Source organism: Cottoperca gobio, chromosome 21, assembly GCF_900634415.1.
Source record: "Cottoperca gobio chromosome 21, fCotGob3.1, whole genome shotgun sequence".
In the NCBI taxonomy this organism is placed as follows: Eukaryota; Metazoa; Chordata; class Actinopteri; order Perciformes; family Bovichtidae; genus Cottoperca; species Cottoperca gobio.
The window spans coordinates 20,105,768-20,121,540 of NC_041375.1; the positions used below are offsets into that span (position 1 = coordinate 20,105,768).

General features: G+C 42.0%; 2 protein-coding genes across 9 annotated transcripts in view; both read right to left on the reverse strand.

Moving 5' to 3' along the window:
• Positions 1-362: 362 nt before the first annotated feature.
• Positions 363-6,437, reverse strand: fbxl3a (F-box and leucine-rich repeat protein 3a). Of its 2 annotated transcripts, XM_029459197.1 has the most exons (6): positions 6,178-6,437; positions 4,994-5,375; positions 4,732-4,854; positions 4,138-4,309; positions 3,793-3,926; positions 363-3,681 (listed from the first exon to the last, which is right to left on the reverse strand). In XM_029459197.1, exons 2-6 carry the CDS (start codon positions 5,372-5,374, stop codon positions 3,286-3,288), a joined length of 1,206 nt encoding a protein of 401 aa, XP_029315057.1. In that variant the 5' UTR covers position 5,375; positions 6,178-6,437; the 3' UTR covers positions 363-3,285. The 2 variants fall into 2 exon arrangements, with proteins under 2 accessions (XP_029315057.1, XP_029315056.1); XM_029459196.1 differs by having other exon boundaries at positions 363-3,926; positions 6,178-6,436.
• A 1,678-nt stretch (positions 6,438-8,115) lies between these two features.
• Positions 8,116-15,773, reverse strand: part of mycbp2 (MYC binding protein 2) — a 61,600-nt gene continuing 53,942 nt past the window's right edge. For all 7 annotated transcript variants that reach the window (XM_029459489.1, XM_029459491.1, XM_029459495.1 and 4 more), the window contains 20 exons: positions 15,541-15,697; positions 15,170-15,394; positions 15,006-15,071; positions 14,427-14,666; positions 14,242-14,331; positions 14,078-14,158; positions 13,728-13,994; positions 13,010-13,293; positions 12,794-12,890; positions 12,530-12,649; positions 12,331-12,432; positions 12,108-12,236; positions 11,855-11,987; positions 11,615-11,718; positions 11,098-11,286; positions 10,898-11,005; positions 10,552-10,761; positions 10,362-10,469; positions 9,356-9,521; positions 8,116-9,253 (listed from right to left, as the gene is read on the reverse strand). In XM_029459489.1, the coding sequence (XP_029315349.1) occupies positions 9,138-9,253; positions 9,356-9,521; positions 10,362-10,469; positions 10,552-10,761; positions 10,898-11,005; positions 11,098-11,286; positions 11,615-11,718; positions 11,855-11,987; positions 12,108-12,236; positions 12,331-12,432; positions 12,530-12,649; positions 12,794-12,890; positions 13,010-13,293; positions 13,728-13,994; positions 14,078-14,158; positions 14,242-14,331; positions 14,427-14,666; positions 15,006-15,071; positions 15,170-15,394; positions 15,541-15,697 (2,992 nt within the window). In that variant the 3' untranslated portion in view covers positions 8,116-9,137. The remainder of the gene's footprint in view (positions 9,254-9,355; positions 9,522-10,361; positions 10,470-10,551; positions 10,762-10,897; positions 11,006-11,097; positions 11,287-11,614; positions 11,719-11,854; positions 11,988-12,107; positions 12,237-12,330; positions 12,433-12,529; positions 12,650-12,793; positions 12,891-13,009; positions 13,294-13,727; positions 13,995-14,077; positions 14,159-14,241; positions 14,332-14,426; positions 14,667-15,005; positions 15,072-15,169; positions 15,395-15,540; positions 15,698-15,773) is intronic.

Sequence of the window (15,773 nt, forward strand, 5' to 3'; positions counted from 1 at the left end):
TAAACCTCAGTCTCTGCACATATTTGGAGACAGATTGTCTCTGATTGCAGAGCACAAACAGGTCAAAGGTCAGCGTACAGAATGTACCTTTTCAGGTCAGGCTGTTCCCAGAACAGTGTAGCGCTCCCCCTGGTTGACTCCCCGGATCAACCCAACAGATCAAAGCTTGAAGATGAGAGTTAAGATGGGGGGTCCAGTGTATTCAGACTGACCCGGTCAGAGGGATGCCGACTGTCTTACGTAGAATGTGTTGATTCAAGGGGCCATCTTTAGGTAAACAATTTATAAAATGTCTTGTTTTAGGATACAATTAAATTAAGTAAAATACAAGAGTGGCAGAATAAAGTGACGGGTGCAAAGAATACATTCACAATTTTTTTTATTTACTGGTTTAAGATCACATTTCCAAAACAATCATTTCAGTTTTGAAACAGATGACCAGTTAAGCAAAGTAGACAAAGCATTTGCCCTACAGAAGCAGAACTAAGAAGGACAGCATCGTCAACACCAGTTTACACTTAAAATAATACAATAAAACTTACTGGAGGACTTTGAACAAATCAAGTTAGAACAACAATTACTGACAAGAGGCATCTTAATGATGTATTTTATCTGTACTCAGCATCCAACTGAAATTTCCAATAAAGACGACATGAAAATGATTAAAACCAGAACATTATTGAGACATAATCTTCACTTTAGAGCTGCCGTCACGGCAACAGTTTAATGCACTGCACAAATAATGAAAAATAAATTAGGAGATATGTTACAGTACGAGAGATGCTAATGCACTAAAGACAATCAGCACAGGTGTCTAACGTCAGTGATATAAGAGACCGACACTAATCAATAGACTAAGATGCGTTTGCACTTCCTGCAACAAGCGTCTCAGTTTTACAATAATGTTTGTTTACATGAAATGTCTAATACGACACATAACAGGAATGAAGTCGGGCAGAAAAACAAAAATAAAATCTGTCCAAACGTTTATTCCAATACTGAAACGTAAAAAATACATATTTTGTGAAATTATATCTCTTCTAATGAAATCTCTTAATGACACTTATTGGTTCGATTGCAACTTTGCTCGCTATTTCTCAGTATTTGGTTGACCCGTTTCTGCAGATTTCTTCAAATCCATTTTATTTCTTCTTCTTTTTTTAAGTCTGAAAAAAGTGTTTTCTGATGTTAAATTAATTATCACATTTTCTTCAAACAAACACAAATGAATTACCTCGAAGCAGCATCCATATGAATAAATTACACAGCGTAATAACAACAGCATGACAAAGATCCATCTAGTAAAGGATGACCTCCCACTCTGGTTTTTATAAAAGACACGAGCTGTTGGTTAAGGAAACTTCATACCCTGACATAGGGCGAGAAAGAAACAAGTACTTTCCTATTAATAGTAAAACACATAGCGTTTTATATAGAGATTCATTTGACTTCCTTCTTAAAGGAAAAAAAAAAGTTTATTCCACTCATCCTCTCTTGTATGTACGATGTAAAGCCTAACAAAGCAAACGTGGGCAAATACTCACAACATAGAGCCACGGTTTAGAGCTTGAACGGGCAAAAAGAGACAAATGAAACATATTTAAGGAAATATATTAATTAAATGCACTTGAAAAGACACAGTGAGTTCATTTTGCATTCCCAGCATGCATTGTAAGCTACTAGCCGCAGAGAAAAGTCTACTGAATTATTACGAAGCAATCTCTCCAATTTCTACCTCAAAATTCAGACACTTCTGTGCACCATCTATACTTACACATGATATTTCTGGGGTTTTTTTATTAGTAAATATCGATTTACATCAATATTCTGTCTGATTCAACAGAACCCCAGTACAGTGTAAATTATCATTAGAATCTGGGTCATTATAAAGATTCTTTCGTTGCTTTCATTAGGGCAAAAGGACTCGTTTGGTCCCGTCTACATTTGGTATTCATTTAAGGTGCTTAGGTAAATCTGTGACTGTATATAAACCTTCTTTAAAACTCTTTAAAAATGTTGTCAAGCCAATTGATGCACGATGCAGAGTAAAAACTCTTGGATAATTTAGAGAAAATAAAAATCCATGACGTCCATCAACACTGCACACTTTCACGTTACAAAAATAGACATTTCATTTTCTCTCTTGGCCAACTTCTAACATTTTCAACAATCGTGTTTTCTTTTAGTAGATGCTTTAAGTCGAGCGAGGAGGAAAAGCAAGACGTCGTCAACACTGCTGCTGCTCTTTATGAATACATTTAATTCATCTGCAAAATGAAGTAATTCCTCCCCCTTGACACTGAATTCGTTATCTTCCTTGACAGCTGTTAGGACAGTTAAAGAAATGTCTTGTTTCAAAGCCAGATGTTTCTGTTGGTTGTACATACCCATTTATTCTGGTTTCTTTTTACTACAGTATATGCTTGCTTGTGAGTTTTGTGTATATAGATTTTCTTTGTGCCATGTGTTCTTTATTTGTTTGGTTTATGTTTTCTTTGTTTTGTTTCGTCTTTGATGTCATTTTTAAAAAATGTTCAAAGACGGGAGGACTCTGAATAAACCTTCCAGGCTTCCTTCCTCTTATTTACAGTTTTTTCTATTGTATGTATTTGTATCTTAATAATTGTGCAAATAAACTAAACCCCTCGGTTAAACCTGACAAAACACCTTCTGTCACATACTGCACAAATAGCATTGCAGCCATTTGGAAACCTCCACTGGCGTATTTAGTTAAAAGTGCAGAGCTGCGATCTCAGACTGGGTTTAAATAGGCCAAGTGGTAGTGTAACAACATGCAATTGAGCACCTGATTGTCCCAAATGAATCCACAATGTTAAAAAAACAATAAAAACACACGCTCACATATGCATACGTTCACAAACACACACACACACACACACACACACACACATCTCTCATAATAAAACTCATTATAACCAGGCTTCCTTCTGCTCTATTCTGTGTGCTGATTGTTTAATATGCGCCGTCGGCCTGGCGAGTTCTGTCTCCAGATTAGGCAAAGTGCGGTTCCACAGTCTATTGTGAAGCTAACAGGCAGAGATTTTTAGGGTGTTTGCATGACATGATAACATTGTGTAGCAGTCAGCTGCCACATCACTTCCCTGAACTGCACTCCACACCGGAGTTCAACAGGTTTATGCTCTCCATGTTGGCACCAAACATTCCACTACAGCTGAGCATTTAAAGGCTTTTCTATGCAAACATGGAGGCCATGAACGTATCACACCACCAACTAGACGTACTGTGTGCCTCTTAGGCTTCACTTTACCAGGTCGGCATCATGTCTGGGAACCAGACCCGGCCCAGGTGCTTGGAAACCTCCCAGTGGATCTCATCCAGGGAGTATTTGTGATCTGGAATCAGCACCTCCTCCATGATGGAGAGCTGGGAAAGCCTCCGGCCACACATCTTGACAAACTCCACAAATGCACTGCAGGAAACCTCGCACTCGCCCAGGCCGATGGCTGACAGCTGAGTGCAGTGCTTGGCGATGCGGATCAGCTCCTCATCCAGGGGACGCAGGCCGTTGGCGCACACCACCAGTTCCACCAGACGAGGGCAGTGGAGGCCGACGCGGCCCAAGACCTCTTTACTGACCGAGCGACCGAAGTAGAGGTGCGTGACCGGGCTCTCCTCGTTAAAGAAAGGGTCAAACTCGTCCTCATAGAGAAAAAAGTACATAACCAGGTTGAATTTGGGCGAGTGGCGCACCATGGCGTCCCAGCTAGTCTTCTTGATGGTGTGGAAGTGCTGGCCGGGGTTCTCACTCACCACGTCGATACGCAAGTGTTCCAGGTGGACGTGTTTTTCAGAGGACAGGGCCAGCAGGAGTTCATCACTCAAGAGGTGGTAGTTTAGTGCAAGCTCTCTCAGGCCGTGACACTGGTCTGCCACACATAGGATCCCTGCAAAATATGGACACATTATATTTATTTATATATAGCCGTTGGAATAAATACACTTATAGCCTTGAGACTCAAAAAATGCTAAAAGTGCAACATAGACATTGATTGAAAATACCACAATAAAAAACAAAAACAAACAAAGACATGACACGGCTGCTGCCTCTTAGCTTAAGCACTGAAACAGCTACAGGAGTCTTTGCGCTCACTCTACCTGCTGGGGAGACATGAGGACAGCTGCTCATCTTCAGCAGCTTCAGAGTGTCACTGTTGTTGGCCACCAGCACCTTCAGAGACGGATCATCAACCGGCGTGTCGTCAATCTTCAGCGAAGACAACGATTTGGAGTTGAGAAACACCACAGTCAGAGCGGAGATAAAATGAGACTGTGGAAGGACAAATAGTAAAAATGAATTAGAATACAGTCAGAGCCTGACGGCACCTTGGGAAGTGTCAACCAAGATGGCAGGTCTCAGCTTTTGTTGGGCATATTTGAATCAAAGACAGACAAAAATAAAACTTCCACAAATAACATCATGTGTCCTTCTGAAGCCTTGGTAGTAATAGCGTCCTTGTCCTGTGCCATGCATGAGAACAGGGACTGCTAACAGCCATTTCCTCAGATGAGAAGAGAATGAAAAAGCGATGCTATCAACTAACTATTAACACACTCAGCCACAGCTTTAAGGATACCACCATGAAAAGGCATCAGCTATGTACAACAAAGCTAAATTGTAAACTATACTGCCAAGAGTTAATTTCCCTTGTAAATCTGACCCCAGACCCGTTGTGTTTGTGCTGATTATACCTTTGGAACCTCCATGAAACTGGGCCTGGCTGTGGAGATGAGCCCCAAGGTCTTCAGTGAGCAATTCACCAACTGTGAAAGGATGTCACATGCTGCTACTGCAGACTCTGTACTGCTGTCCACCTGGCAAGTACAAGCGAAGATTGTCACCTCAGGAACGTAAAAACAACATTTTCAAACGAGACGGTGGTAGCTAATTGTAAACACTTAGGCCAAGAATCAGGACGCATATTTTGACACACCACAGCTTTTCCACCCTTACCTTTAAGCTGACATATTGCAGGTGGTTGGAGTGCCTCTTTATGATCTGCTTGATGAGGTCTGGATGTGTGGCTTTCAGGTAAGAGCTGGCTGGCTGGTTAAGCTCAAACTCAAAGTATCTCCACAGCTCTGGCATGTGGAAAGTCTGGTTCCACCTACGGCACACCTGAGAGGCATAAGCCCGATCGAGCAGTGGAAGGTACTGAAAGATGTGTAGCAGGAGCTCCTGAGGCAGTCGTGCCCATTCACTCCCTGGTAACTCACTGACCACCACTGCCTCTGCCTCCTCGCTCGTCTGCTTCCGCACCTTCTTGCAAGTCCTCGGTGGGCTCTTACTGGAAGAGTTGTTGCTGTCCTCCTCTCCTCCTATAATACGCTTCATCCTGGGAAAGTGGAGGTAACAAACTTGTTATAGTTCAGCATGCCAAAACACAGACATGTTTAACTACAGCAATAATATTGATGATCAACCTCAACTGATGTGAAAGTAAAAAAGGTGTAATTTAATATTGTTTACATTTTACAGAAATAGTTTGACTTATAGACATTTTATGTTGTTGTCCATTGTTTAATATACTTTGTGTATATATATATATATATATATATATATATATATATATATATATATATAGTTATCTACTTATATGTACATAACAGCTACATGTTTACGCTTGTTTAGCTTTGTTGTCCTTGTTTTAGATTTAATTTCTATAACTGTTATCTCAATAACAATATAGATGTTAAATGACCGTTATAAGTGACAGTATATTTCAACGTGTCTGTATGTGAGATGACGTGAAGCTATATGAGCCGTTGGGGGCCAAACTTAAGCAGGTAACGCTAGCTGTCAACACGTTTGCTATTATAAGCAAGGAAACATCTAATTCTGTATTAAATACCCGTCTATGTAACTTTCACATGTGCATCAATGTACATGTTGAATTAAATCAACTAGAAATCGTTTGCATTAGTGATTAAAGTAGCCGTACACTTAGGTAGCTAACACCTACGTACACCTAAGTACATTGTATTTAACGCGAGCTATTTATCAAACTCAAAATGATACTGCGTCCATATAATACTGGAGACTTTATTAACTGAATGAGTCACAGTCTTTGTCATACTGAGTTATCTAACTACAACACACACACACACACACACAGCTAGCCTGCTTGGCCATCCTACCTTGATGTTTACACTCAGCTAGCCTACTTCATCCGGGGCCCAAGCTGGAAAAGCTCGTTCGCAACAACCAAATAACAATCATTGGCAAACAATCCCCGAGCCGTTTGAAGAGAGAAAAGAAGTAAAAATGTGTTTTCAATTAATAAATACGGACAGAATATGGCACCTCCGATGGGTTGACCTAATTCCTTCGCGGGAGGTTTTGCCCCCCTGAACCTGAAATGGCGAAGAGTGGTTGTTGTGACAGCAGCGGTGCATCATGGGAAATGCAATGTGAAATGGCTGTTGGTAAAGATCGTCTATTTCCGGTGAGCACTCACCCTGGGAGGAAACAAACACACACACACACACACACACACACACACACACACACTTCTGATAGTAAAGGTTGCAGACAGCTGCACTAAACCAAACTCTTCTGTACTGAAGCTGCTGACAGAAGCTCTGACGCAGTATTTTACATTAAGTTGGCTCACTCACTGTTTAATCTGCTGGTGAAACTTGGCATCTTTCAGCCATCACAAGTGCATCAATATCAGGCTTCAAATCCCGAGTAGCAGCCAATTTCAAGATGTAATTTAAGTGCTTGTGTGAGTAGTTCAGGACATGTAGAACAATAACAGTGGTGGTGATGGCCCAGTGGTCTAGTGGTACGCCTTCCAAACAAAACACTAGAAGGTCAGGAGTTTAATGCCATGCTGTCACCATTGTACCCCTGAGCAAGGTACTTAACCCTGAGCTGCTCCAGGGAGACTGTCCCTGTACTTAGTTCAATGTAAGTCGCTCTGGATAAGAGCGTCTCCTAAATGACCTGTAATGTAAAAACAGGATTCATTTATGACAGGGGTGTCAAATTCTGTGATGATTTCAGTCGCAGTCTAGCGGACATGTTTCCCGACTCTGCCATCGCAAAGGAAGTAGGCTACTGGTCGGGGCAAACAAAAGCCACAAATCAAATAAATTGATGATATTAACTAATACATAAATTGTATAAACATGTCTGTAAGCTACAAGTAATACATACTTTCCTGAATGTATATAGCCTACCCATCCCTTATGTGTTTTATTTACATTATATGGGTGGGGGCTGAGCTGTTCAAATATGGGCGGAGTCCGCCAGAAACATTCCCTTATTTTGAAATTCCAATGTTGACAGGTATGGTGCGAGGACACGTTCATCGCTGCTTGCAGCTTTAATTTAATGACCCTACTTTTGACCCTCCATATTTATGAAGGTATAAATAAATAAATGAGCTAAATGATTCAAAAGCAACCATTTAAATATAATGAATTTAGTCGTCTCCGGTCATATGCAAATTTGGATTTTTAGTAAGACAAACACCAAAACGCATACATATTTTGAATCCCCTGGATGTTTACACTACACACTTACATGTGATGTAGCTCTTACACATGTATTGCAGGCCAACATTAGGGTTTATTTGACCATTCAGTGAGACCTGATTTGCAGTTTGGCACCAGGAAATAATGATAGAGTAATACATCTTTATATTTGCATAGTCTTTTCTGAGCTGCACAAGAGTTTCAGCCTTTTAATTTAGATATTTACAGAAATTAAGACCAATTTAAGTCTTTTTTTGGACCGTTATGTCTTCAATATAAAACAATCAAAGACCAACAGTGACATTAGGTAATTTAATGGAAATGCCACCACTCATTAATGACACAGTGTATACTTTGCGAAACAGAGAACCTGGTTTATTACCATTCAACTCCATCCACCACAGATATTACAGAGCAGATTCACAAGTATTAAGCTTTTTTATATAACAGCAGCTTTTTTTCCACACTCTGTTCCCCCGACCCCCCCCAATCCCCCTGCCTCCTACTAGGGAAAAGCATTACAGGTGCACAATTGTATTTGGTGTGATAACTGGCCCCTCAAATCATTCAGCTGTAATCAGTCTCACTGTGAGGTTTTCTGTTTGTTTTTGTATTACTGTAGGATTTTGGTACTTTTCTTCTTTCTTCTTTTTTTTTTTTTTTTAGAGCTGCAAATAGGATTTACATCTACCATCATTCACTGCAGGCGCCAGGCTCATTCTTCTCATTTCCAGACAACAGAAGAGATCTGACATTTAGAAGAGGGGGAATTACGACTGTCTACTGTATAAAAATGTACAGTGGCTTTATTGACATACATTCCATAGGTTAAACAGCTGCAAAATAGGAGGCACACCCAGTATTGCACTTCATTAAAATTTCTGGCTCAAAACATAACCCAGAATATCAAACAAAACTGAAGTGAAGAGTAGCAACTTCGGAATACAGCTATTTTGAATAGTATCATATATACAAGATTAGATAAATCGTACACTATTTTTCCTCCCAAACATAATATTCTTAACAGTCTTTTCCACCTTCTTTTTTTGTCCGTCAACCCATGATGCACTTGACAGTGGAGAATACTGTACAAGATTACGAAAAAAGTTTACATACAACAATATTTTAAATTTATAGTTAGGAAGCTGGAAATACGGCCTGTTCCTTTTTTTTTTTTTTTTTTTTTTAAACCCACGCTGATCCACAGTTGCCTTTTAAGCAAATTTATTTCATATTCAATGTTTAATCTTGTACTGTTACACTTCAGTGATCAGGAGGTGTGCAACGTCTATAGAAGCCGAGGGAATACAACGGCCGCATGCAAACACGTCACAAGATATTTTCTTTTTTTTCTTCTTTTTTTAAAATTCTATTGTTCTTTTTTCTCTCCATTCAGGTTACTCTGAATCCAAAAAGAGCCGCAGCTCGTGTTTGTATCAGAGCCCGATGTTACTGATGTTGGTAGAAGAGCAGACCTGAGGACTCTCGGCGTTGGGCAGAAACCTGGTCCAGTCCAGGAGACTTGACAATGCAAGAGCCAAGCTTCATGGCTGAGCTTCAGCAGCAGCCAGAAATCACAGTAGATCAACTGGTTTTCAATAAAAGTCTTGAGTTGTTTAGAAGGTGTGCGCATTTCTGCACACACCACAGCCCAGGGCGAACTCCTCCCCCGTTGGTGGATGAACCACATGCAAAGGGCACTCAGTACCCTCCAACTGCTTGCCTTTGGGCCCTGTGAAAGAAAAGGACAAGGATAACATCTCAATGATCTTTTCTGTCCGGTATTTTCTATCAGTTTGAATAATCTAACACAGTCAATAGAATCGTTAAGCACCTGCAGGACAGTGGGGCAGTTCCTCCTTGGGGACACTGGTCATCCTCTGGAAGTCATCATGGCAGGCGTTACAGAAGTGTGTGGTGCCGAAACAGAAGAAAACGGCCACCGAGCAGCAGTACCGGCATTTATACTCCAGGAAGTCTGTGCCATGTTTGGAGCACATCTGGTGACAAGTAGACAATAATCATCAGGGGCAGAGTACATACAAGCAGCATTTAAAAAGTCTTCAGATGGTACTGGATATGCTGATTCGCCTTCTTGACGAAAGTGAGACAGAAAGATTGATACCAATGTCATCTCTGGTTTTCTAGGACTCGAGGTAGCTACTAACCCCGGCCAAAAGATTGTCTATCAAGTAATTTACCTGTAAAACCACAACCTGATGTTTTTACTCTTTGCTTTTTTGTATGGATTAAACAAAAATATATAACATGTTTATTGTTAGTGGTGGGCAGTGTAAACAAAAAGTGCTATATCCAGAAGCAGACAAATGACAAAATAGGTGCCGTTAAGCAACGTTTAATCACCAATTGAATCCTCAAAGGAGCGGCTTGTACACAGTCTTCATTGTGTGTGTGTGTGTGTCTGACCCCAGCTGAATATGAAAATGATTTATAGCTAAATGTATCAGTAAAAGTAGCGAGAAGTGTGTAGCTAAATGTAATGAGTACACAAATATACTCGAGTAAAAGTAAAAAGTATTCTGCAAAACATCTACGGGGAACGGAGTAAATGTAACGCGTTACTACAGCAGTAGTATTCAAGATTCAGGTTAGCTTTCCGCTTGTTTCCAGTCTTTGTGCTAAGCTAAGCTAAGCTAAGCTAAGCTAAGCTAACTAAGCTAAGCTAAGCTAATCGCCTGCTGATTCCAGCGTCATAATCAGCACACAGACATGAAGAGTGGTATCCATCTTTTCATCTAACTCTCGGCAAGAAAGACAACAAGTGTACTTCACAAAATGTCAAAACTAATCCTTTAAATTGGCCATAGTAATTTATCCACCTGAGCCCTGGAGACATCCGAGCATGCTCCACAGATCAGCTCACTGGGGTCGTAGTCGTCTCCCTGTCCGGCCTCCGCATCGCAGCGAGCCTCTCCTCCAAAATAGGCCTGGAAATAAGAGCGACCGTTAATCAACATTCAACCCCTGAACAACATTTAAATAATAAAATGACTTTACGTTGTATAGTACCTTCTTGCACTTGTAGCAGACATAGTATGCATATCTGTTCATGGCAAAGCCTGCAGGGTCGTTGTGGAAACGTGCTCCTGGTGTAGTTATTGCCTCACTCTTATGTAGACCCTCATACTCCAGCCTCATGAGAGCCTTTCTCCTCACGTCCTCGTAGAGCTCCTTAATGGGGTCGAGCAGGTCCTTGATCACCGAGTGATTGATTTTGTTCTGGAGGCAAACAAACAAACAAACCAGCCCACGTAAATAAAAAGGCAGTTCTGTTTACTGGACGTGGCAACAGCATTTCACAACAATGACAGTGAACAAAGCAGGCACACTCAGAGAGGCTCAGGTAACATCTTACCTTACAGATGGGACACAACATGAACCCAAACGTGATTCGGGGCCCGAGCCAGCGATTTTCAAGAACACGACGAGTACACTGAAGGTGGAACACGTGAGTGCAGTCCAGCTGAGAAGAGAACAGAGAGTTAAACGGTAAATGAGGAAAAGGAAAAGGGAAACTCTTCAACCTAATGGACTAACACTCGTATTCAAAGCTACCTGTACAGCAGGAGCGGCAGAGAGGGCCTCTGTGAAGCAGATCATACACATGTCGTCTGCATCCTGTTTCAGACAGCCAGTGTTCTTGTCACAGCCATGCAGACACGGAAGGCAGGCCTCCTCATTCTTGACTCCTCCACAGGGGTGTCCACAAGTATGAGTTTTACTGCAGGCCAGTTTTGCGTACTCCTGTAGAAGACAACATCAGACATACAGGTGAGGCTTAGGAACTACAGTACTTATAAAATATACACTTTTCTACTGCTGTAACTTGACATTACTTATTATTTGTAAGACTCATCACAGACTGTACTTAATCAAAGGAGGAGATGCTTCAGCTCCATCAGGCTGTGCTTAAGTCCATGCTCACTCTCTCAAGTATTATATACTGTATATATACACACACACACACACAACTATTTAACAACACTGTTTCTACTCAGCAAATCCTCAAATTCTTCTCCTTAAGAAAAAGACTAGTCACTTATTTTCGAATGTTTTAGCTGATGTTAAGTACCTGGCAGTCTGGGTCTGAGCAGACACTACCCACTGCAGACAGCTCGGTTCCATTCCTCGTACCACAGAACCTGCAGGCATCTGAGCTGCTGGAGGCTGGTTTACCTGTGGAAATAATGACTTTACTGTTAATATAATTACACAATTTAAATTTTTTTTTTTTTACAAATGTGCAGCAATATATATACCCCAATATATATACCCCAAAACAAGCACATTGGTATATAGTCTGCTATGTTACCTGTGTGCTCTCTGAACTCCACCATAGCCTTCATAGTCTTAGAGTCGGCTAGAGCCATGAGCCAGAAGAGCTTGGTCCTCCCACAGCCTTCATGGAGATCCACCTTAATGGCTTCCTCTTCCTCCTTGAACACCTGAAAGCAGCCAAGAAGACACAATTAAACAACAGCTTGTTCTACTCCTTTAAATTGTTTAATATTATCCAACTCATCAACACTTCTGCTAGAATCATCAAGCTAACGACCAACACCGACCTGTCTCTGGTGAGAGCGCGTGCGTCGGTGCAGGTGGAGGAAGCGGTCACAGTCGGTGCAGAGGTTGCCGCACATGTTGCACAGGATTATGGCTGCCGTCTCACCGTCATCGTGATTGTCACACATGGGCTGTGGGTGAAAGGAAGACGAAATGTGTCATTCTTTTGATATCCATCAGTTCTTTTCCACAAAGTGTAGCTCTCGCCTTTCATATCGTTCTCACCATCTGCTTCTGCTGTCCATCTTTGCCCATCCAGCGACCAGAGGAAAGCCTGTCGACATGATCCTGGTCCAGCACACACAGTGAAGCTAAGGCCAGCCACAGCTGTGAGACAGAACAGGAAGTAATGTATGATTAACTAAAACCCAGTATTTGTACGTATACATACATGCTTTGTGTATGATGACATTTGAGTCCATACCCTTGTGGTGGCGATACAGCGTACAGGAGACCGATGCTCCTCCTCCATTTTGGTCAGGGCTATGATGGTCTCAGCTATTGCGTTTTTGGTGATTTTGGACCAACCATCTGAAAGGTGGCCCTAAAAAAAAAAGCAAATAAGAGTCTTAGAGGTACTTTTCCCAAGTGAAAAAACATTTACGAAAACATGAATTTTATAACAAAGATGACAAATGGAGTTCCACAGAGAGTTAAAAGGGAATTAATTTAAACAACGAGAACTTACAGCTGCCATGTCTTTAACCAGCTTTATGATGATCTCTGCTATCTGAGGAGGAGTGGAGCCTTTCATCCACCAGTGGCTCTCTCCCCTGCGGATGTAGCTGTGTATGAAAGAAAAGCAATAAATATATAAAAATCTAAAAAGGAAATTGCAAAGAAAATGTATTTTTTTTTGTATTCATCATCACATTTTGATCAGACCTCGCAGAAACTAACTCACCTGGAGTTGAAGATCATGGGCAGCGTGACAGTGGTGACCCCTTTGCCCGCAGCCATGCCGGCAGTGCCAGCGATGGTGGTGCCTTTGGCTTTCAGCTGCACAGTGAGGGCTTTTGCGATGCAGCCCAGGAACATGTCAAGGATGCAGAGTTTGTTCCAGTCACCCTTTTCTGTGGAGTGGATGATGTCACTGATGTCCGCTGGTGGCAGAGCCTTCACCCCAATGATGCTGGCAAGTCGCACCGGCGTAACCTCCGGTAGGACGCGTCTGAGCAAGGATGTGACCTGAGATGAGGTAAGATCAGACGGCAAACAAAAACATAGTTTGTTTAGCATTGCAATGAGTTTACTTAAGACATGTACACACAGAAGAAATGCTTATAAAAACACATTATTTAAAAGCACGTGACACCTAAACACTAACTTCAAACCATGTCTTGGTCCGCAGTAATGTGGCGAGAAACAGGCAGGGAAGAAAAAGCCTGCCAGCTTTCAAACATGGATGTAAACAATGCAGGTTTCAAAATATCTTAAAAACATAATCTGTCAATAATTTTGTCAAATTGCATTTCTAATATTTGCCTCATAAATATATAATATATAATATATAAGCTTGTTCTGTAAATTAGTTATTTAAAAATGAAAATGAAAAGTAAAAATGATGGACAAATGCCACCCCTGGACTAAGCCTCTGGTTGCATGTGTGTACACTCGCCCACCTGTCTCTGTACTCTCGGGGACGCCGTGTGCAGCAGAGAAAACAGGTCTTGCATGAGGGTTAGCTGCTGAGCTAGGTACTGGCGGCCGACGTTGGAGCCACTCAGAGCCAGGACCATGGACAGGAGCTCAAAGCAGTAGGCGTCTGAAGAGGCGTCATCGTCACTGGGCTGGGAGTTAGCGTTCTCTTTGCTGGAGATGGCGTGCTCCCACTCCTCCCTCACACGTGTCGCCTCCATACGGATGGCCTGGACGATGTGCGCACACACCTGGAAATAAAAACAGATCAGGTGAGACGGCTGCGATTATAATAACTCATCCTGTTGAATGGTTTAAAGAAGCGACTGGTTACCTGTTTCTGGAGGTTGGTGAGTTTACTCCTGCTGAAAATGATTCCCACCATGTGCTCTTTAAGGTCTGCGTCAGATGGTGCCTAGTCGTGAAAACAGAAAAGTGTTAAACGTCACTCAGGTGACTAAATATTTGGGTTAAACGGCACAGGTGCACCGTGCAGACCTTGTCTTCTCCCTCGGGTGATGAAAGAAGGTTTTTCTCCTCTTGCTCTGGAGTTGGCTCTGCATCTCCACAGATAAGTTTCCCAAAGACCTAAATGTACACCAAGATAAACAGTAAAGTTTCCAAAAGACTCCAGAGACTCGCCATGCGATTATAAGCTTTGTGTGCGTAGCGTTTCGACAGACCTGCGAGGTGATGAGGCGAAACACTCGGAGAGTCTCTGCCTCACAGTTCTTTTGCTGGGCCATGCTGGCTGAGATCTGTCCGAGAATCTTGATGCTCTCGCCCTCTTTCCAACCCAGGACCTTTACCTGGCGCACCCTCAGGGTGTTCTCCGGACCTTTCAGTTCTACCTTGATCACATGATGATCCCCTCCAGGAAGCTCACTCGTCACCCAGCCCATGTGACGCGAGTCGAGGTCAACCTTGGATGAAAAGGCACAAGGATGTTCACAGTGTTCTGCCACATGTGCATGCAAATCTGTAGTGTATTGTAATGTTAGCTCAACCAACGTGCACCTTGTTTAAAAAACAAACACTCATTTAATACTTAAGTTGCTTCTGCACTTAAAAAAGGAGTTGTTGTGATTAGGAGAAGAGACAAACAAATCACTCCATTTATACTGCTTTGTATAGCACACACACACACACACACACACACACACACACAGGTGCTTAAACAGACTCTTCAAATATTAACAGCATTCATTAAAGTACGAATCGTACTACACTGTATTCCCACATTACTACCAAAGAAATCATACCTGTTTGATTCTGCAGAGGTCCTCTATTGCTTTTCCACATAAGAATGTAACTGATGTGACTTTGTTCTGTGGATATGACAAGAGGAACATTCAACCTTTATAAACATGTTTTCTGTCTTAACTTCGCATTTATACAACAACAAATGCGTCTGTTGCCCCCTCACCCCGATGTCTCTGGAGTTGTCAACATGAACAGTCACGTTGGAGGCGTTTATGCCCTTCACACAGCTGATGGTGATGCTCTTGGTTTTGTTCTTGTCCTCATCTCCAGATTCCCAGAAGGTCTCTGTGGAGCCGTCTGTTAGGCTGCCGATCATGGCAGGACGACTGGACGTCTTGATGTCTACTACGCTGGTCAGATCCTTCAGACAGGTCACCAGGCAGAGATCCTATTATACCACACAGTCAGGTTAGTGTATGTCATAAACACAGATGCATAACAATAAGGCTCTTACTGCTGGTTCAATCCATGTTGACCAACAGAAGACAGATCTGATGTACGAGTAAGTAAGTAAGACAGTGGTTGTTTTCTTGCCTGGCTCATTGCTTCGTAGCCGGACTGCACACTGATGTTGAAGCTCTCCTCGCTGTCTCCATCGTCTGACTTGGACAAGATATTGTTGATGTGATGGAAAACGTTGCTCTGGTGGAGGAACTGGTGGTCGGACTGCTTGAACTTGAGACTCCAGCACCTAACAGTAAAACCAATAATAGTTATGACCAGGTTATCACCTCTCTTATCCCTACACGATTATTGTTGTAAAAAAA

Excerpts from the sequence above, each read along its gene's own strand:
- fbxl3a (XM_029459196.1), bottom strand. The coding sequence starts at position 5,374 with ATGAAGCGTATTATAGGAGGAGAGGAGGACAGCAACAACTCTTCCAGT. Across the intron at positions 4,855-4,993 it reads TGCAATATGTCAGCTTAAAG|GTGGACAGCAGTACAGAGTC; the intron begins GTAAGGGTGGAA and ends TGTACTTGCCAG. Across the intron at positions 3,927-4,137 it reads TCCTCATGTCTCCCCAGCAG|GGATCCTATGTGTGGCAGAC; the intron begins GTAGAGTGAGCG and ends CATATTTTGCAG.